This window comes from Mixophyes fleayi, chromosome 11 (genome assembly GCF_038048845.1).
Source record: "Mixophyes fleayi isolate aMixFle1 chromosome 11, aMixFle1.hap1, whole genome shotgun sequence".
NCBI lineage: Eukaryota > Metazoa > Chordata > Amphibia > Anura > Limnodynastidae > Mixophyes > Mixophyes fleayi.
Genome location: NC_134412.1, coordinates 25641958 through 25664582, shown reverse-complemented (window position 1 = coordinate 25664582; position 22625 = coordinate 25641958). Strand labels below are relative to the sequence as shown.

The 22625-nt window shown below is 35.9% G+C and overlaps 1 protein-coding gene across 1 annotated transcript in view; it reads right to left on the bottom strand.

The window, feature by feature from the left end:
• Positions 1-655: 655 nt before the first annotated feature.
• The window catches only part of LOC142107511 (otogelin-like protein), a 93479-nt gene continuing 71509 nt past the window's right edge, over positions 656-22625 (bottom strand). Inside the window, exons 19-43 of the mRNA XM_075190975.1 lie at positions 22228-22369; positions 21877-22020; positions 20710-20847; positions 19586-19687; positions 19383-19493; positions 19040-19196; positions 18579-18605; positions 18307-18459; positions 17800-18075; positions 17577-17694; positions 16969-17048; positions 16643-16719; positions 14607-14712; positions 12877-12911; positions 11653-11758; positions 9622-9723; positions 9437-9477; positions 9224-9326; positions 8853-8866; positions 8553-8570; positions 6602-6701; positions 5673-5695; positions 1484-1586; positions 1368-1384; positions 656-706 (exon numbers count right to left, since the gene is read on the bottom strand). Coding sequence (XP_075047076.1) covers positions 656-706; positions 1368-1384; positions 1484-1586; positions 5673-5695; positions 6602-6701; positions 8553-8570; positions 8853-8866; positions 9224-9326; positions 9437-9477; positions 9622-9723; positions 11653-11758; positions 12877-12911; positions 14607-14712; positions 16643-16719; positions 16969-17048; positions 17577-17694; positions 17800-18075; positions 18307-18459; positions 18579-18605; positions 19040-19196; positions 19383-19493; positions 19586-19687; positions 20710-20847; positions 21877-22020; positions 22228-22369 — 2344 coding nt within the window. The remainder of the gene's footprint in view (positions 707-1367; positions 1385-1483; positions 1587-5672; positions 5696-6601; positions 6702-8552; positions 8571-8852; positions 8867-9223; positions 9327-9436; positions 9478-9621; positions 9724-11652; positions 11759-12876; positions 12912-14606; positions 14713-16642; positions 16720-16968; positions 17049-17576; positions 17695-17799; positions 18076-18306; positions 18460-18578; positions 18606-19039; positions 19197-19382; positions 19494-19585; positions 19688-20709; positions 20848-21876; positions 22021-22227; positions 22370-22625) is intronic.

The window sequence follows — 22625 nt, the reverse complement described above, 5'->3', positions numbered from 1 at the left end:
TGATGGAGTTTAGGGTTTGAGTCTTAGCATTTTAAATAGGCTGCCAGGGTAAATAAACACAAAACTATAGCTGTAGCCATAATTATCCCAAAGTGATATCTCAGGCTATTTATTGTAGGTAGTTACATCATCTCTAAAACAATCAGGTCAGCTGACAAGCAGGATGCTTAGAGTAATATGGTTTCAGATAAACTGAATTCTCTTTTAGATAACTTTGGCTGTATATCTTCATCATACAGAATATTTCATCAACTAGACATATTAGGTTCTATTTTTGTGAATTGACTACATTTTTTAATATACCAAATATAACATAATATTATTTAGTTTATATCCATACAGCATGCTAGAAATATTACTCTTTCTTCTTGAATAAATCTTAGGTAGTCTTATGATGGACCAAGCTGCGTAGGAACAAGGCAAACCTTTTACCGTACAAAATTGAAGAAACTATCACTGTTATATTGATGCTTATGTATGTATTATGCAAAATATTATAAAACTATAGGAATAAATAATTAGCTCTGCAGTACATTACATGTTTTGCTATATATTCATACAAACATGAAAATAAAAATGATTGTATTTTAAATTGTGTAAATACAGTTTTTATTTAATGACTACAGATCTACATAACTATCCTTTAACTGGTTTGTTAGTTAAATATAAAAGCAGGAGATACCTCTGGAGTAGTTGGAGGAGCAGTCTGTAAGATAAAAGAAAAGAATAATATATTTTTTAAAATATGCTAAAATGAATACAAGTTAGGTTTTCAAGAAGCTTCAACTATTTGTTGTAAACACCTCCCATTTTACACATACCTACCTATCTCAGCTTCAATTCCACTACGGAATATGTTGGCGATATATAAATAAATAAATGATGATGATTTGAACAATACAATATTTGGTTTTAATTATACCCACTGTTTTCCTCTCTGATTTGTGTTTATAAACCTGTCTACTTGGGCATAGCCTGTAGGATAGCTACAGAGGCAGAACTAGCGAGCTGTGGGCCCCGGTGCAGGAAAGCGGAGGACGGAACCGGAACCCACCGCTTGCTATTTCCCCGCGAAGCGGTCCCTATTATCTCCATGGGCTCCAGTGCACCGCACCTGCTGCAACAATGGTAGTTCCGCCACTGGATAGCTAATAAAATTAAATCTAGCTATGTGATTGAAGATTAGTCATTTTGTCAACTAGCCTATACTAATTTATAACTATCTTATTGTATTCAGGTCTTTATGTTTAGTTATGTAATATGAGTTCAGTTTATTAAATAAAACACAGACCAGTAGCCATTTATATATAGTAATGGTTATGTATGGTTGAATATTATTAACAAGTCTAAGAATCCATTAAACTTACGGTTACAGGAGTAGAGACTGAAAAACAAAAACAAGGATAATCCAATTAGTACAAAGCACAAGGTATTTTTTTTTTTAGTAATGGTAAAAGCATTTTAAAGTTGAATGTGCACTTACCACAGTCATATAATGGACAACAGGGGTCATTTCCTTCGACTTGTACTAAGGTTTCCCCATCTAGGCATTTTTTTTCTTTGCATTCCACATGCTGACATTTGCCCTACAGAACACAGACGTGTGATATGTGTATATGGGTTATATATAACACAACTACATGTCATTATTTTACCTTTTGATGATATGCCCAAAGTTAAGGCCTAGGATCATTTTAGACTGAAAAGCTACAGGACTTTATGTCCCCAACAACTTATTATTCACATACTGGAACCAATAAACCCCTTTACTCTGTCTCCTAGATTTAGAAGATAAAACCATCTCTTGCTAACTGTCCGTTTTTGGAACTGGTTCCTCCCACTTACACAATGGGGCATGACATGTAAAAGTGACAGAATGATCAAAGCAACGGCACAATTCAATACCTTTCCCTTACAGATTACAAGATACGTCTTTAAAACGTACCCTTAGCCTAAACACAGCGGCGGCAGTCATTGTGTGGACTGGATCAATATTCATGAGAATTCAGCCTATCAATTCACTTGGAGCAAGTGACATTCCAGTATTTTAATGCCTCAGTGATGTCACTAGATCCTATTGATTTGATAGGCTGAATATTTGTTCAATACAGAAAATCGTTCCACTGTAGGAAAGCAACCGTCACACGTTAATGTCTGCTACTCTTGGGTGTTAGATCCTTACCGGAGTGGGTGAGTCAGGCTGTTTTGGAGTTGTTGTCACAATCTCTGTCAATAAAACATACAAACATGTAGGGATTAAATATTTTTACAGTTTTATGAATATCTTTTCAGGAATAGTAAAGATGCCAATCTAATCATATATGCTGGGAAACAATGTATCTTTCCGAACAAGTGACGAAGGCTGTGATTTTCTAGGTGCATATTGTTGCCCAAAAAGTGGGTCACCACCTCCCCCAAGATGTGAGTGGGGTGGAATCATCCAGTAATGACACCTTTGGAAATCAAAATGGGTCAAACCACAAGGCCGATAGCTTTGCATTTGTTACTTCCTAGAAAAGTTCTTTCTCAGACGTGGATGCTGCCCAAGAGTCACCCACGTGGTCTTAACTTAAAATTCACTCTATTAATTGTATACTTACGACATTCATATGTTGGGCAACAGTCAGTCTTAGGATTGCTAATTTGCAATGGTGGCCTGCATTCGTCACAAGTAGGAATGGGGGGGCATGGATTCTGACATTCTGAATGCAAAAAGAAAAGTGGAAATTTATACATATCCTGCGAGTTCCTTAAATATAATGAATTATTATTTATATATATATAATTTATATTTATATATATTTATGAATTAAAATTGATCTGACGTGTTCTTAGTAAAAGCAGCGGTAATTTTTCATGTATTAAAAATGTTTGCCCGCAAAATTCCAAAAACTAGACCCTGTAGGATAGTTGCATATAGGTACAATAGCAATTAATCTGTATTTCAGATTTCTAGAGGAAATAAAATGTTTAGTGTGCGCAGTAGTATTCTGCACAACTGCTTGGGATAACACTTAGCCATATTTTTAGCTGTTCTAGGTTTATGCTGGTAAATGAGGGATGCTGACCATTCGTATTGTATTCAGGTCTTCAGGTCTTCATGTTTATTTACAATTATGGAAGGAACTTACCGCAAATAAAGTGTGGACAACATTTATCTGCCCAAGGGATGATTTTAGGAGTGGCGCCCTTTTTGTCACATGTCATAGGTTCACAAAGCACATTTTTACAACATGGCTCCTACAATACATACACAGGGAGAACATTAAGATAAGAAACAGTTATATATATGTATATGTATATATGTATGTATATATATGTATGTATGTATATATATATGTATATATATACAGGGTGATTCAAAAGTCGCAGTACACCCTTTTATTTCAAAAACTCTACAGGAATTGGGCCGATTGGCCAATTTCAAGATGGCGCCCATGTTTGGTACATACCGTAAAAGATAGACCACCCATACCTTACTGGAGTATTCAGGTTTCCCAATATACTGTAGAGTTTTTGAAATAAAAGGGTGTACTGCGACTTTTGAATCACCCTTTATATATATATATATATATATATATATATATATATATATATATATAATGACATCAGTCTACAAGCATGCTGAATATTTTTCGTTTTTGAGACAAAGTGGATTTTGCAGCTTCTTATGATATCCAGTAAGGAATGTACATATAATTCAGGGAGCTGTGTCACATTAAAATTAAATAGATACATTCAGTAGAGATTAGAATTTCACTAATTAAATGTTATTGGATAGAAATGATTTTAATGTACACTTTAATAATCTTAATAGCTTTAATAGTATTAATAGCTCCCCCCTATAGTATAGCTATTATCTTTGCACATTGTGTGAATATCACATTGTGTGTCATAATACAATTACACAAATGCACTCCCTATCAATAGGATAGCTGATGTAATATACAGTGTGTATATATATCTATATATATATATATATATATATATATATATATATATATATATATATATATATATATATATATATATACCCTTTACCTGTTGTCTTATGAAGAGGTGTATTCTAACTCATACTGCAAATAGCCAACATGTTCTCTCCAATTGTTACAGATCAGAATTGTCATTTATCTCACCAGATATTCTTTCTACTAGCATATTTTATTGTATTAATGCATACATGTATAACTTACCAGAGGAGGGTGTAGAGTAGTTAGGAAAGTAGGCTGTAAAAAGTAAAAATGATAAATATTTTGTTAATATACACACACGTGATAATACACTATCACAAAAGTACACACATTAATTAACACACACTAATTACACCTAGCTAATTGAAATAAAAAACAAAACACTCACTAAAAAGGAGCAGTGTTAGTGACAGTATTTTACACATTGGGTTGTCCTATATTTAATACATTTAAGTTCATATGGCTGTACAAAGATGAATGTGTATTTTCTTAGCAGCAATTTTACAAAGTCAATATAATCAAAGTAATAATGTAGCCAGTGTTATTACACAGTGATGTCTCAAACTATCTCAGTTAGTTCTTACTCATATAATTTGCTTAGCTGCACCCCTGAGCAATAGCGAATTAAGATAACATAGGCTGGATTCCTTTTGTTATAATTTTGAGCGTTTATCTGTGTTAAGATTATGTAAAACATGAAGATGCTGAACTTTGTTAGTAAGTTAATTTTCAAAAAATAGTTGGTTATCCTTTTTCTGTTCTGTCTTTATGATCCTACTCCTTAAAGCAGTGGTTGCTAAACTGGGTGCCATGGCTCCCTGGGGTGTCGTGGCAGTCTCACTGGGGTGTCGCGGCTAGGGCCGGTGGTAAGCAAGGCGGGGGCAACTTGGTAATTATTTTGACTTGGGGGTGCCTTGAAAGAATTATGGAGCCCCTAAGGGTGCCTCGAACTGAGAAAGTTTAGGATCCACTGCCTTAAACTGAATTTTGATTGTCAAACCCTCTTTGCTGCAGGTGTACTTGCTAGCAACAAGCCATCTCCACAAAAGGAATAAAGACAATTGTAGTTTCTGTTTTGCTTTGTTTCATTTTTGCTAATAACCTTTCAGCTCCCAGATCAGTAATGGTATGCCATATATCATGAAGAGTGGTAGATCAGTAGGCAAATTGAAAGTGAGCATTCGAGAGTGATTTATTCCAAATTTCTGTACAGTTTTGTTACCAGTGGTGGAACTGCGGTCAAAGGGGTGTGGAGGCTATGGAGCCCAAAGACCCCAATACATTGTCTCCTGCGGCCCCCTCTGAGAATCAGAAGGGGCTGGAACATGGGCAATGTAGCCCCGTTTGTGCAACTGAAGGCCCCAACAGGGTTTCACTGCTCATGCACCAGCCCTGATGCATGCACAGGTGACAATGGACCAGCATTTTGGAACCTCATTCATCAAAATTTTGCTGTGGGTCTGGCAATGGAGCGTTACCAAAAAACTAAGCCACATCCCTTAGGTGGAATGGTGATAAAACAATAATAGAACATTAAAATACACAACTACTGAAGTAATGTACTAGTGTCTCAGAAGGAGATTGAATTTTGAGGCTGAAAATTGGTTCAGTCCACACAAATGATGGATACACTTTATAATGTCCATAGCTTGTTGCACATAATAGTTGTATTAATGCCTATGGCAATCTAAATTAACTTACCTTAGATGGAGTAATTTCAGGAGCTTTAAAAAAAAAAAGTGAAAATGAAATCATAAACATTAGAGACACATTTATTTAACTGCAATAAAGGGGCAGTGTATTTGTTTTGCTACAAATATGAATGGGTTAATTCTGCAGATAAAAGTGAAAATACTACTGGTGCATTGTTATACATTTCCTCTATGGCTTGTCGGTATAGGAAGAGGTTTTATTGTTGTCAATATATAATTTTTAGACAGCAAAGGACATAGCGTCACCTAAAGGATTCAGACAGTACTGCACCAAAGTTAATTTACATCAAAATGGTTTCTTTTGTTTTCTTTAAACTCCGAATAATTGATTTTCAGCAGTGAGAGTGCTCTCAGGTTATGAAATATAAATACTAAAGTAAACTATAAAAAGGAACAAATTAGTCCACAGGAGACATCTACTGTCATGGAAATTAGACACAAAAATGTACAATTTTATACACATTCTGCTTTAATCTCATCAGTTGATGTTTCTATGAATTTACAGGTCACGTCTCTTCCTACAAATTATTGAAACACAGTAATTATTATTTTAATGGTATTCATATTGAAAAGAATACTAACGACAAGTGTATGTTGGACAGCATTGTGTTTCTGGGTCGATCTCCATGGTTGGCTTTTGTCCATTACAATATGGCGGTGGGCTGCATGGTTCACATACTGTAAGAAAACAGACAATCACTGTAGCACTTCTCATGACATAGCTTCCCCTATCTGCTTCTATAACAAGTAATGTAACAAAAAATATACTTAGTCTAGGCAGTTATCCTGAAAGACTTAAACAAAAATAGTGTCACTCCCTTAATATAACCCATTATGTATATAACTGATATAAGTATGTGTACCTCCACCCACAGTGCCAATGCCTAACTTGTTCGTCCTGGGTCTTTAATGACTTACCACAATCATAAATGGGACAGCAAGGATCGTTTCCTTCAACTTCAACTTTTACAGAACCTTTCATGTTGCATTCAAATTCTTTGCAGACAATGTGTTTGCACTTGTAAAAATGGGAAAAAAATGGTTATTTGACTTTTTGTTATATGCCAAACATAAACAGTCCTACAGTAACTAAATCTAGTGTGCAACAAAAGCTCAAAAGTACAGCATGCCAATAAAAAGATATGTCACACAGCACAACCACACACAACATACACAAATCTTTATTAAATAGTAGTCATGCAACACGAAGAAGTTAAATGGTTAGAAACACAAGTACAAGCATGAAAAATATGTGAACATTGGTGTCTAAATATGTGTATATAAGATAAATTTAAATATTAGCCTTAAAAATTAATGTAACAAACACTGTACAGAAACGTAAAACACATCCATATTATACTTACACCATGTGGGGTGGTCTGTTTAGGAGGAGGTGTTGTTGATTTATCAGACTCTACTATAGGAAATAAAACACCATATAAGGAGCTTATACCTTTGTGATATCTTATCTACAGCACAGTAACTATTACTTTGTTAAGAGAATACCATGTGTTGTTGTGTGCTTTTACTATTTGGCTTTGAGCTTGGACCAAACATATTGGCTGCCATGTCATTTATGTTGGCTATCCATGATCCCTTTTTTCCAACCAGTTGTTTGCTACAAACTAATATTGATTATCGGCAGTTACATTTAAATAGGATTGTCCATGTTTGGTCAATGTCCCATCCCCTGGTATTCCCCATACTGGATACATTATAATATAAGCACTGATTTGGCACAATTCCGCTCTTAGCTTCTGGAAATATTTTAAATGGTGGAAGCAAGTAACATTGGGGGAGGGTAAGCTATCCAAAAAGTCAGCTCCTTCAAAATTATTTTTTTGTGTAGTTTCCAAATGACTCTGTAGAACTGAATGGAATCCTACTCAAGACATCAATTCAAAAAATGGAAAACCCCCAACTCCAGATCAAAATTCAAGAGACACTGACAACCGAGTGTACTACACCTAAACTCTTAAACTGGGAATAACAATGGGGATTTAATATAGGTCCTGACCGTGTTGAACAGAGCAGTAGAAATGTGTTCTACTTACCACAGTCATACAAGGGGCAGCAAGGATCCAATGGGTTCTCTTTTACAATGACTGTTTGACCAGGTAAGCAGGCTGATTCAGCACAGGTGACACCTTGACATGGCTGCCAAAATAAAGAGGTAGACATATTTTATTAACCTACCATAAATAGGCAATCTGTGGTAATAAAGCTGATTTATGTCCCCCATTAAGATCAGTATCCACAATGTAGAACAAGGAAGACAGAGGTATGGGGCATATTAGCTAACTTATACATATCTCCTTGTCTTCTTTGCTGGTTTGTTGGTTGTTCCAGTATGCCATGCAGTCAAACATATGCAAGTTGGAATTTTCAATGCAGTATTTCAACTATAAAGCCAAATTATATTTTCATTTTTTCAATCCCTTGGATACTTGGGGGTAAATGTATTAAACCCACTGTTTTGTCAAATTATCGATTTTCAGCTACACACACACATTCCGAACCTGAATAATACCTGAAGCAGAGTTATATTAATTGGTATTGCCCAAGAAACAATGAGTGATAACATCTTCAATCAGTATCAACAATCAACATTCGTATGACCCTCTAATCAGCAACTGTACTCCATTATTTTTACAGGGAAGTTTAGCTTGTTGGTAAAGATAACATAGAAAATTTTAAAATGAAAATGATGCCTTAAATTGTCTTAAGCCGCTGCTCTATGAACACTGCTACCCCGGACATGTGGGAAATACTGACCTGACCACAGTCACACCAAAAATTCATCACATCACTGTGGCTTCATCAGAATGTATTTAGAGAAAATATTTAAATATAGCAGAATGTTACATACCTTCCTAGGCGTTGGTGTCTAAAAAGGAAAAATACATTTAAAAAAATAAATCAGCATCAATGTATAAGACCAAAGTCATAAAATTCCAGTGTAATTATTTTTAGGTAACCCTTACAGTCCATAAAACATAAACCATACATAAAAAGTATATATTCCAAAAGAAACAAATTAGAGTAAGTGAAGAGATACAAAGGCAACAAATTCATAGATTCAGAAAGACATTAACTGATCCAATCCCCATGATAAATTATGCAATATTTGTAGTCAACAAGATCATTACATTTTCATTTGGAAACTTACAGGTTCGAAGGGAACTGGAAGAAAAAAAAAACGAAAAAAAAAAACACGTGTCAAATGAAACATTTTGAAAGAGGTCCCTTGTTGCAGCAAATAATTGTTAACCCTTTTTGGAACATAGAAAAATAGTAATATAGACTTCTGATCGTGGTATTGTAAAATTTCTCCCAGAAACACAAAATATCAGTTAGCCTTGGTGTATTACACAATCTATGTTCAAATAATTTTTAAATTGCTTGTGCAGAATTATTTATTATTTTAGATATTTTTAGTATTTATCATAAAATAAATTACTGCCCAGCTTGGCTGCCTTCCACAAGGCTGTGACAGCAGCTGGTAACAGTAATGGTAGAAGAAGAACAATAGGTACTTACCACAGTTATAATGCTTACAGCAGGGATCATCTGATGGGACTTCCATAAATACAACATTTCCTTGACAGTCTGGATTAGGGCAGACGACATTCTTGCACTCATCCTATTGTAAACATACACATAACATATGAGTGTTGATAACAGTTACCACATGTACAGAGCTTTTTACATAAGTAACATCCAATTATTATATTTTTAATTGCATTTGTGTACCTGGGGCGACGTGACTGATGGGCCTATGGTAGTCTCCAATCCTGTCAACATAGGACATAGGATTAATTGTTTGACAATTGTATAGTAAGATTGTCCGAGCTTGACATCTAGCATTTACAAATCTTATTATACCCAGACGAACAGTGATGTTATCCCACCATATCATCTATGGTATAGGCACTTACGGCATTCATAACCTGGGCAGCATTCTACGTCAGGGTCATCGAGTCTTACTGGTGGGCTGCCATCCACACAAGTTGGGGGAGGTTCGCAGGCAACTTGGCATTCTAAAAACAAACGACAAAATCAGAAATTGTTCATTGGCTTTAGATTAAATTTTGCTTCCTCCAGTTTTCCTCAAAATAAAAAAATGTTTTTAAATGTCCTAAGAATACAACATTTGTTTCCAACAATTGTAATTCTATAGGATTTTTAACAGCTGATGCATGTATTTGCATCACTTGCCTATTCATTAGTAGGGGTAAAACTATATTTTCCAAGTTTTCATATACTGATTTAGTGAAGTTACATAGGAAACATTAGTAATGCACAAGTAAAGTTGGGTACACATTACAGAAACCTTCTCCCGATGAGATATCTGTACCGATTTCGCCATCGATTGAAAGTCCCGACGAGCATGCCGATTTATGTGTACACACCTGCACGATTTACCTTTAGATCTGTGCTCTTCATCTGTCATAACCATCGGCTGAAAGGATCGTGGCTCTGCACATTCTACAGAGATCTGCCTACACTGCTGATCCTGAGTCCATACAAACTTCAGAATTTGCCCGACATCGTTCCATCACTGATATCGATTTTTAGTCAGTTTATAAAATCAAATCAAATGATACCATGTGCTTTGGTTCAATAAAACATGATTGTGGCAGTGTGCACACTGATGCGATATCGGACCTACCAGTCGTTTATTGTGTGATTTGCACGATAATTGGATTAAAAACCTGTAGTGTGTACCCAACTTAAGTTATATCAGCAGATTGGATATCTAGTTGTAAAAGGACTTACGGCACTCATAGTGTGGACAACAGGTATCTGGCCATGGTACTTCCACCAATTTAGCACCATTCTTAGTACATCTCACTGGTGGTTCGCAAAGCACATTCTTACATGGCTCCTGTAATTTACACACACAGAATAGGTTATTGAAGCAATTGCTAATAACAATGATGAAAGCTGAATTATACACAGTATATGAAGATTTGCATTTATTTTATCACTATATGTGTTTTTAGGACTCCCATGTGTTCCAGTGGTCCCTGGACAAACATTATTTTTCCCATTAGAAGTCTATAACTTCAAATTTAATATTTTATTAAACTTTCTATTAATGATGTTCATTAATGATGCTTTATGATAAAAGGTAATAGGGATTGACTATTGCAGATTGAGAAACGATCTTAAATGCATAGGATACATATAAAAAAGATTTGTTTGTTTAATCACTTTAACAGACTGTTAATTTAGAGAGAGGCGTCACATTGTACATATTCTTCATAAATCCGCAATGTGATATAAGTACAGAGACTACTCACTGGTTTGGCATGTAATGTTTAATGCCATTCAATTTTATAGTGAAGATGCAAAAATAAATGATCATATTTATTTTTTAATCATAACTCCAAATTCCAGCGTATCCTAGAGGTCAACAGCGATAGGATTGCTACCAGTTATTTCCCTCCTTGTGAATAGTATGTATGAAAGGAGTTGGGCAAGTTTGAACATACAGCCAACATTGTAACAAAGAAATGGGTACTCACATATGATGTAGTTGATGGAGTGGTTGTTTTTGGTGATTCTGTAATTAAACACAATGGAAACCAATAAATTAAACAAATACATGAAAATGAAAGAAATAATGAAATAGATCCCAGATAAATGTTCATTTTACAATTCGTTTAACTATACAGGGACAAAACTGGAAATCACTTGGTGCCACGTTAATATTTAATTTTTTGTAGAGGCTCCAACTCTTTAAATCCACATCCACCCACTGACATTTGCTTCATCAAAATAGTAACCATCCAAACCGTGGAACATACTAAGTACATATTTATCAGTCTAGCACAATTGGCAGAACCTTTTAATTTGTGTAGATGTCCAAATTGGTTGCTGTCAAAGAAGACGTAGAGGAACATGTTAACCTCTGGCCATTGAACAATTTCTCATTATAGGTCCTGACTAATATGAAAACCTACCAACACACTCGTAATGTGGACAACAGGGATCAGTTGTAGCAACTTGCTGTAGATATTCTCCATCAGCACATGGCTCTATGTTACATGTCACACCTTTGCATGTCTCCTATAATAAACAATGAGAACCACAAACAATGAAAGAAGTGTTCTGATGACCGGTATATTCTATCATGGATTTTGTAGATTAAGGAAAGTTGTTATTTCAAAATCATCAAACCTAAAAGACTGGTTATCTTATATAAAAATAATAGTACTTTACTTGTATATCTAAAATGTTCAAAAGTTTTTGAGCTAGAGGCAAAATTTCCACTGTGCACACCAGCCTTCCTATCTTTACCAACCTTCCTATCTTTACCAGCCTTCCTATCTTTACCAGCCTTCCTATCTTTAAACTAGAGATGCTCGAGCTCAGTTTTCTGAAAACCGAGCCCACCTGAACTTAGGGGACCTGAGTAGGCTCACGAGCCGGCTCGGTACTTTTGCACTTTTCGGATATGATCTTGCGGATTTTGGATTCCATAAGTACCTCCCTCCCCAGGAGTTCCAGCGCCATTGCTCACACAGAAACAGGGGCAGCAGTGTTCTTGTCACTCTCCATTCTCCGATGACATTGCTCAGTGCCATTGCTCACACAGAAACATGGGTAGCAGTGTTCTTGTCACTCTCCCAGTGCCATTGCTCATACAGAAACAGGAGGGGGTAGCAGTGTTCTTGTCACTTGGCAAAAATTGACTGGAAATGACTGGAAATTAATGTTATTGAGGTTAATAATAATGTAGGAATGAAAAAAGAGCCAAATTATGTGATTTTAGGAAAAAATAGGGATTTTAGAAAACAAATAGGGATCCAAAACCAAAACACACGAGGACGGTTTTGTCGAAACCAAAACACGAAGTTAATCGAGATCCAAAACCAAAACAAGGGGGTCAGTGAACATCTCTACTTTAAACCTACTGGAAAACATTGCAGGGTGGTTCTAAATCACAACATCAGGCCGCTGACACCTAAAATAATCCTGTAGCCTTGCTGGTATACCTGGAACTATAGTTATTCCAAATTGCTCTGAGGCCTACCCAGGTCATTATCGGTAGTATCTTAGGCTAAGATGTGGTTGCTAATTAGTTTTAGGCAGTTCAAGATCACCAAATTCTATAGAAATAACTATAGAAATAGTAATTTCTACTACTACTGACACAGTACAACATTTTTCTAAAAGGTACTTACCGTTGTTGTGATCAGTGGTATAGGTGTGGTTGTTCCTGAAAACACAACATAATATTCATGTCAAATATTTTAACTATTATTATAGGCCTAAGTAAATGCAATTTACTTACTATGTAATATAACAATATATGACTGTACTTCCTCCTCCTCAAAGTAAGTTAAAAACTTTATCTGTAAGACTATTTGCAGCTTCATTTCAATACACATATGGAGAAATATACCCCTTTTGTAAAATTCATTCTTGCATTATTCTCTGCATGGTGGTTTAGTGGTTACCATTTCTGCCTCACAGCACTGGGGTCAGGAGTTCAATTCCCGACCATTGCCTTTTCTGTGTAGAGTTTGTATGTTCTCCCTGTGTTTATGTGTGCTTTCTCTGGGTGCCCTGGTTTCCTCAAACACTCCAAAAACATACTAATAGGTTAATTGGCTGCTATCAAATTGACCCTAGTCTGTGTGTGTTAGGAAATTTAGACTAAGCTCCAATGGGGCAGGGACTGATGTGAGTAAATGCTGTAGAGCGCTGCGTAATTAGCGGCACTATATAAATAGCTGCTGCTGTTGATGTACCTGTTACATTAAAAGCAGTATTCATTTTAAGACTCCAACAGTGTTCCCAGTGGACACCAACTTATAAAATGGTAGTATACCTCTGATGAAATGTGTTTGATAACACGTTAACCAGCCTGTCCCTCGTTTCTCACAAAATGTGGATTATAGCATATACTTTTTATAGCCCTTACTTTTGTACCCCAGCTCAACAGAGTACAACTGCAGTGTATAAATATATGTGGATAAGGGACATGGTAGCTCATTGTAAATATGTATATTATTTATTATATATTGTTGATATTGCAGTGAAGCTGTAATTATTCTTAAAGTGAAGCCAGGTGGGTTATGGGTAAGAGATTTCAGGATACAGGTGAGGGGGCTGTAGCTACATTCATTCTCCCCCTCCTTTCTTTACAGGAACCAAAGAACAGCTTGGGAACCTGTGACATTACAAAGTAGTGTAAGGGGTTAATTTTAGGAGGGGCTGACTGCTACCCTATCTTTGGAGGTGGGGGAGACCAATTAGTATCCATTGTTCACCATAGGACTAGTTCAGACATTTTGCCTGCAACCCAGCAGGGGGCTTTGTGGCAGCACAGCTCCTCCCCACTCTCCCTTCCAACCCCCTGATCCAGCACACACCAATGTTTAAAGAGGGAGAGAGCCAGAGGGAAAAACACTGTGGAAATTTGACCCTAGATATATGGAGCTACCCCGGGGGTGGGGAGATGATGGGCATTCTGTGATTTGATTCCTGGAAGGTGTAAGATCTGGTGTTGAGTTGCCGTTCTCTACCAGTGAAATACATTGGCAGATCCATGGGTCGTCAAGTCAGGACAGTCAGATGACTGTAACTCTTTAAGCTAGTGGTGTAAGGTACAGATAAAATGGTGAACCTGCCTGCCATTTATTTACTGTGTGTATATAATATTCTAGTGATTATAGTTATTGCAATAAATGTATTGTTTTACTTTCTAACTGCATTTGCCTGAGATTATATACAAACCTTAGAAGGTACTGGGGTAGGCTTCCCTGGCATAGCAAGGCACCCCTGGGTGGCCAGCCAGAGTGAAGTGGATAGAATTGGGCCAGAATACCCGGTATCTTCACAATACCTTCAAAACTTTCAAATATATGTATCATGTATTACTATAACATCCCTTGATGTGGGAACGTACCAATGCATACGTAATGCAAGCAGCAGGGGTCTGTTGAGGGAACTTGCTGCAAATATTCCCCATCTTTACAGAAGTCCACGTTACAATCCACATTCTTACATTTCTCCTGCAAAACAGAATACATTGCAAATTCAATATTTGAGCAATAGAATAAAAACAGGTGTTGATGTTATAATGAATGTTGCACAGGTATGGGAACGGTTATCCAGAAAGCAATTGCTGCTATTCAGTAAGAACATCACACACATAGACATGACAATCAGCCTGTCCTACTGACACTGTGAGGATCTACTAACGAAGTGGAAAGCCAGTTGTAGTGAAGCTAAAGACAGACCGTATATAAAAGTAATTTAGTATGATTCAGGTATGGTGATATATATTATGGAAGAAACCTTATCTGGCATCTCAAAGCCTGGAGGTATAGCCACAGCATTGAGGCTCAATGCCTTGTTGGGGCCTTTCAGTGTGTTTGTCTGCACCCAAAGAGGAAAGGATGGTTTCTCTGGGCCTCCCAAGGCTTCAGGGCAGCCATGAAGGAGGACAAGTGCAGGAGAAAGAAAGTGATGGACAGAGGGGAATGAGGCACAGGTCTCTAGCAGGCAAGCAGCAATGAGATGGGGAAGCAAATACAGTTACCCCATCTTGCATGGAAGACATGTGATGCTTGCTTATATAATTACCCTGTTGTAACTAGAACTGTGCTAGAGAGGTGTAGCGTGAATGTGAACTGTGTTTAATTAAATTGCTGCAACGGAGAACTGTGCTGGAGTGTAAGGTTTGGATATGTAAATAAAGATACCTTATTTATTTTCATCAAAGAAAATGTGCAAAATATACTTAAAAAATAAACCTGCATGTACAAGTAATTTAGGTGAGAGAGATTGAGATAGACTGAGGTTGCAGACCTATAGGTGTCTTGGGGAGAACACATCTACACCACTAGTGTGACCCACTAAGCAAGCAGGCTGCTGAATCTATTCATGCTCTCAATCATCCCAAGGCAATCATTCCTACCGCTTACCGGTGTTGTTGGTGGCATAGTAGTTGGTGCACGAGGAGTTGTTAAAACTGAAAACACAAGATACTCATGTTATATATATATTTTATTGTTATATTTACAGAGCTTATATGCTTTCGTTCAAAATCATTTCTAATTTGTGTTTTAACGGTTACATATTTTAATCCACAGAGCATTTTGACCATGTTAAACTTTGTTACTTTTTTTCTATTACTCCTAATAATTGTAATGATTTTTACTTGAATTTTATAATCAACACACTTTATAATACATTGCTCAGATCTTAAAACAATTTTTTTAATACCTACAAAATATATATAGAAATACCCATAAACCATCACAGAATTAAAGACATTTGAGACCCTGTAAACCTTCTATAGCTGGTCAACTACAATCAATTGTCTGCTGTAATATGACATGAAGGGATACAGGCTACATCTTGTTAGTTTACTATAACAGGGCATCCCGTTCTACAAGGGCTACACTTCTGTGAAAGTCATGAAACTTTTAAATATATTTTTGTAAATGTTATATACAACTCACATATATAATCCACCTTTTACTACTGATTGACTTGTATCATACAGAAAGTAACTGCATTTGATCACATGGAGTTATGGTGATTGAGTAACATTTTGGTGATCAGATGTTTAGATGTTTTAGATGTTTATACAAATACAAATCTGTTAATAATAATGTGTACATACCAATACACTCATACTTTAGACAGCAGGGGTCTGTTGAATCAATTTGTTGTAAATATTCTCCATCCTTACAAGGCTCCACTGTACATATTCTGTCCTTACATGGTTCCTGTAGGGATAATAATGCGGATAATGTTGAAAACATATGTTTTACCTATTTCACCAATTGGTTAGTAATAAAGAGTGATGGATGTAACCAAAAAGCACTTAAAGAACTACTATACTCTCTACAGGAAGAAACAATTGGATAATTAGAAAGTCTAAATAAATAATAGTTTTTACAAGTACAGTAAGAACCATATTATATGTCTTACCTCAGATGGACTAGTTGTTGGAATAACAACAGGTGTTGTCTTGGGAGATGTACTGGTCTCAGCAGGAGGAGTGACACCTGCAATAAACTCCATAGGGTTAGTGATTTCTTGGCTGCTTTAAGTCATTTGATTTCTTTAAATTTGAAGGTTGACCATAACTTTTGTATTCAGGCTGGTGTGACTCTTCACGTCTTAACCAAAAATGAGCATTCATTCCACATGTAGGAATGAATGTATATGGTGTATATGGTGGGTTCACTATATGGTGTGTTTTGCTAACATTGTAGTTTCAAAAAAAATTCAAAGCTCCACTGAAGTATACTTACAGTCATCATATTGCACACAACGATGGGTAATTTCATCAAAGACCTTTCCTGGAGCACAGATGGGGTAGCAACCTTCAACTCTAACACAACAAAAAAGTGCAATGATTTAGTGAAACAACCTATTGCAAGTTTAATCAGTAGTCAATAAAATAATTTAAAAACATATGATACATCTTAAAAAAGTCACATCATGTCCTGTTTCCCAGACTGCAGCTCACAAATGACTCACTAGGGACATATGAAACACACTAGGATGATGGATATCAGGCATTGTAAGTAACATATAGTAGTATTATTTTCTCCCATGCCAAGGTTCCTCATGTCAAATTTGCTCAACAGAGAGCTTTATATTTCATGTAAAATTAATTAACTAATTATTTGTGCCTTATTTTAAAAGTTTAATCTGAATAGTTACTTAGCTTAAGAACACTATTTTTTGGTTTTCCCTGGCTCTTTTTACTAAAGTGAGTAGAATAGTTTAGACAGTAAATATATCAATATTAATAACCAGTATTGTTTAAAGACTGGGCAAGTACAGAGCAGACTCATAGAATGTGTTTCTCACCTGCTCAGTAGTTATAGAACAACAGCTTGATAATACCACTTACTTGAGGGTTAGCGTGCACTTGGTACCCAAAGGATCTTGGCATGTTGGTATGCATGGGCTACCGCAAGCTCTGTATTTCCAGGTACAAATGGAGAAGGATGGCAAGCCAAAGCTTTCCTCTGAAAGTAATGTATACTTAATTTAGCAAACTAATTAACATTTAGCATGTTTAAATACATATTGATGTCTGTTAGTCTCTTAAATTGCAGGCATTAAGGTCATACCAGTCAACTTGAAATTCATCTGGACAATACTTTCTGACATCACTCGGGACATAAATAGTCTATCACTTCTGAATGAAAGAAAGTTTCCTCGGGCTGAGTATGATTCCAGGGTATCATATTCTTTAACCAAGCGGCTTGGTCTCTGAATGAAAGTTGCTGATATGCGGAAACTCATGCTTGGTTGCCATTTCTTCAGGCTCAAACTTCCATCATCATTCTGCACAATGAAGAAGTTGTGGTGCTCTGCAGACTCCAGGGAGACCAGCTTCCTACCATCTATGAACAGATCACAAAGGGTAGACATTATAATCGGTTGAATATAATATTTTCACAATGTGCCCTACATACTAAGAAAGAAGTGATCAGCAGTTGAGGTTTAATTGTGATCTGGTAAAATGGATATAGCAGTCCATTGTGTATTTACAATTTGACAAGCAATCCCATAAAAATCATTGAAACAGAAAATCAGAACAACCATGTTGGTATGTGAAGAGGTCAATGACTTACTCAATGGGTCCACATAAAGGCTTGGAGTGACCATGAAGCTAGCTTTCAGGTTCCCAGGTTCAATAAATTCCACAACAACAGCCTTAGTATCATAATTAGCCACCAAAGTCTTGCCATTCCTCATTACCAGGTGATAAGGACCCTTTCCAGCATCTTAAAGACAAAAATAATTTCCAATAGTGAGCAAATTGCTGTTCAGTGTTAACATCAGTAACGTTTTAATTATATGTATTTAAGTTTTGTTATGCAAGGAAAAGGTATAGATGACTTACCTCGGTTGTAATATTCACAAGGTGATGCTAAAAGAGAAGAAGGAAATTGGTTTACCAATGAGTCAAACGTTAGATATTAGAGTCAAATGCAATTTACACTGAAATGTAAGTGTAAATTGAATCCCGTAATTTACACAGTATTTAAAGTGTTTTTTTACTTTGTCTTTTAATACATCAAAACACCCGCAAAAGATACGTCTCCTAGAGACCTATCTGCGGCTGCTATCAACTCAGAATAGCGCATAAAGAGCGTAGACACGCCTTTACATTGCTAGGCTCGCCCACTACCTCACCCGTTCCACTTCTCTAAGTGCAGAGAGGTGCAACGGGGAGATCTGTCTCAGTCTAAGGGCAAACTGAGACAGATCTTTGACCAAAAGTGCTTTTTGCACTGATCAGAAGGACTTACGTCTGACTCTAACTCAGGCCTTATAACTTCAAGTCCACAATGATATACTTACGACATATATCAGGGCTTCTCCATTCAATGGTTACACCCTTCCTACAGCAGGCACGGGCATAAGCTGCCAGGGAGGTACAAAAACAAGGGAAACCTTCACCCTCTCCGCAGCCCTCTGTCTCCTCAACACAAGCCGTGTAATAAGATTCCACATTCACCTTTTAGTAAGAGAAAGAATTATTGATCTTCAATAAACATTGTGGACAAAGGCAAAGAGGATTTTCATGAGTAGTATTTTACAAATGTCAACATCATACGTACAATATAGAGTATGCATAAATTACATGTAATACATATAAACATTCAGTACAAGTGCCAAACGCACACTCAGGAACTAATCTTACCACAGTGTGGCATTCTGCAAATTCATCACTCTTTAGCAGATTGCATTGCGTCTCTACAAATTTCTTTTGGTTCTCAGTAGGAGGAGTGGGAGTCGTTTCTTGGTCAGGGCACTGTGAAAAAAAGTTAGCACAAATACTATATAACATCACACCTATTTATAAAGTTATAAGTAACATGTAATATGAGTAAAATGGTCACCTACCTCACCAACCAAGTACTGAGAGGCATATTGGGCCATATTACTAATTGTAAGCTCGCCACTTGTTGTTCCATCGCCATCACCGCACATCCCTTCAACCTTGCCCTTTATAGATTTATAAAATGTCAGTCATGGTTTGTGTAATATTTATTTAAAACAACTTGGTTATTGCCTCCAAATGGTCAAAAGGTGCTACATCTTATGCCAGACTTCTATCTGGTGGTGGCTATGCCCCTTTTCTTGCTACCATAACTTAATTGTACCCTTAGATATAAATACAGATTTTGAGTCCTGGTTTGCTTAGTACAGTCCCAGTTTGTACCACTCAGATCTATAATGCAGGATGTTTATTTGCCTAGTTAAAAGACTTTTGATGGACCTAAATGAAAGGATTAATGACACAAGGTCCTTGTGATATTTTACTGAAAATGGCATCAAAAGAAGAAAGAAAACGCAACTGAAACACTAAGAACATTTCCTGTCCCAAATTTTTGTTTCACTATTATATTATATTATCATAACTGCTTGGACAGCATTCCATATAGAGATCACATACAAATACTGCATAATTCTATGTTAACTGAGCACATTTTATATCTTCCATGGAAGAAGTTTTGCACTGTGACTTATGTCATTATTTTTCTTTAAGACAGCTATGATAACAACAGTGTTTCCTGTGTTATTATTATTATTATTATTATTATTATTATTATTATATTAAGTGGAAAAGAGGTGGGATTTCAGAGAGTGTCTGTCTATCTATCTGTCTGTCTGTCTGTCTGTCTATCTATCTATCTATCTATCTATCTATCTATCTATCTATCTGTCTGTCTGTCTATCTGTCTATTTCATCCATTCTATCTTTTGGTATGCTAGACTACAATGTCACCTATGAGATTGAAATTTGCACTGAAATAGCTATCTGCATATATATTTTTAAAAACTTTAATGCTGTAAAATGCACTGAAAATAACATCCCAATGAACAGTTTTTCAGTTAATATAAAATGGTATTAAATTGTAGGCTACCAAAATGAAATAAACAGCCTATATAGTTATGGTAAAAACACGTAGATCATACATACTTTTCAGAACATTCTCGCTTTGAAAAAAATTGATTATATGCACCTGTAGCTGTGGTTCCAATTGTATAATAACATCCAAGTGCTGATCATAGTAGACAGCAAGGCCCTCCAAGAAATGGGCAACCACATAGAATCCAGATCGATAGATTCTCACTTGAGTCGTAGAGCCCAACTCATGTACCTGCAGATCAAACGCATCCATCGTTAAAACACAATTTGTTGATACAAATGATAGAAGCAACAAGATAGACTTGTATTACTTGGGTGTATTTTCATTAAAAGTGTTTAAAGGTCCTTTCAGGGTTTATAATGTGAATGAGATACTAAAGTTGAGCCATTTTTTACATGTAGCTGTCTATAGACATAATTTTAAAATCAAATTCAGCCCACTATAAGACAGGTAAAATTTTTACAATCAAAAAAACCTTATTTCTCTGGCACTAATAAACAAAAATTAAAAAAATTATAAATAAAAAACATTAAGGTATCAGATGCAGCAACTTAAAAAAGAGGCAGTGTTAAACCTCTATAAGGATATAACAAATAAAAAACAAAAAGTTGCGCAGAATCTCCTAATATTTATTTGATGGATCAATGAGGATAAATAAAACATATAAAATAAGTGCACAATATATAATACAATAAAAAAAGGATCAATTAAATAGAAGTTCAAGCCACAGTTAAACTACAGGTGTTAATGCAGATAATGTAATATAATTTTATACTCCTAAATATCCCTTGAGTCTGAGATGGTAATTAATATATAATATTATCCAGCTGATTGACAAATGTTATAATATCAAAATAAATTGACATATATAACAGGGATATCCCTCCTAAATTTTTAAACAGACATACATGCGTCTTTTAAAAAAAACTTTTACAGTGGAACGCATTGAGGTTTTCCCTTGAATCTGAATATGATTTCCCTCAAGATAATGAATAGAAAACCCAACTAAAAAGAATCTAAAAAATGCTCTAAAACTGGAAAAACACAACACAATTATTTATTTGTTTTCCACACTGAAAGACACAAAAAGGTTTATGTTCTTCTGAAGATCTGCATTGTAAGGGTCAATAGATGGTTGTAAATGTAAAATTCCTTGGTACAAAAATACAGACCACCACTGCAGCAGAAAGGTAATAATTTGTGGTCAAATTGTTCCCAGAAATTCAAAGTAGCTGCTGCCGAGTGTTGGCCAGTTCTTACCACTGTGGGATCAAATTCACTCAGCACTACACTTGCTCCTCCAAAATGGATTTTGATGATCTTCTTTTGCAAAGCTCCTCCCATGACTTCATTAGGGAGATTTTGCATAACAACGTTGAAAGAGGGACTTTCACCTTGCCGAGACTAGAAGGGAAAACAAAAAAAACCTTCAATCATTCACAGTGCACTAATGAGTTCACTATGTCCAGCACTGAAGAAAACCTATATATTTCATAATGACTCACTCATCTGTGAAAACAAAACAGACCTGAATGTAAACATCCTCCTTACAGCCCTTTTCTATCAGCTTTTAAAATAACACCCCCCATTTTCCAGTTTTTAACAACTAACCTGAGCAAGCACAATCGGACACTGTCTTGTGGAAAAACTCTTCCAGATATTGTCAAACAGGAAGAATTGGGATTCACCATAAGCATTACACACTCTATTACATTGCTTATTGGTACACACAAACTTTCCATGTTCACATGTGCTGCAAATGAAAACAATAACAACAATCAGAAACATAGTAACAGCAAAAATAAAATATATTTATCATTATCTGACAATTGTTACTATTTCCATTGATTTATGTCTGCTGGTAAGTGAAGAGTTGTGTCCCCATTTCTTTTTCAGGAACAATATTTTTAATGAATATTTGAGAAAAATCTGGTCATTATTTAAGTCAGGCTATTTTTTATACCCAATATGGAGTAAATGTGCATTTAGGCACCAATAACTGCTCCCCT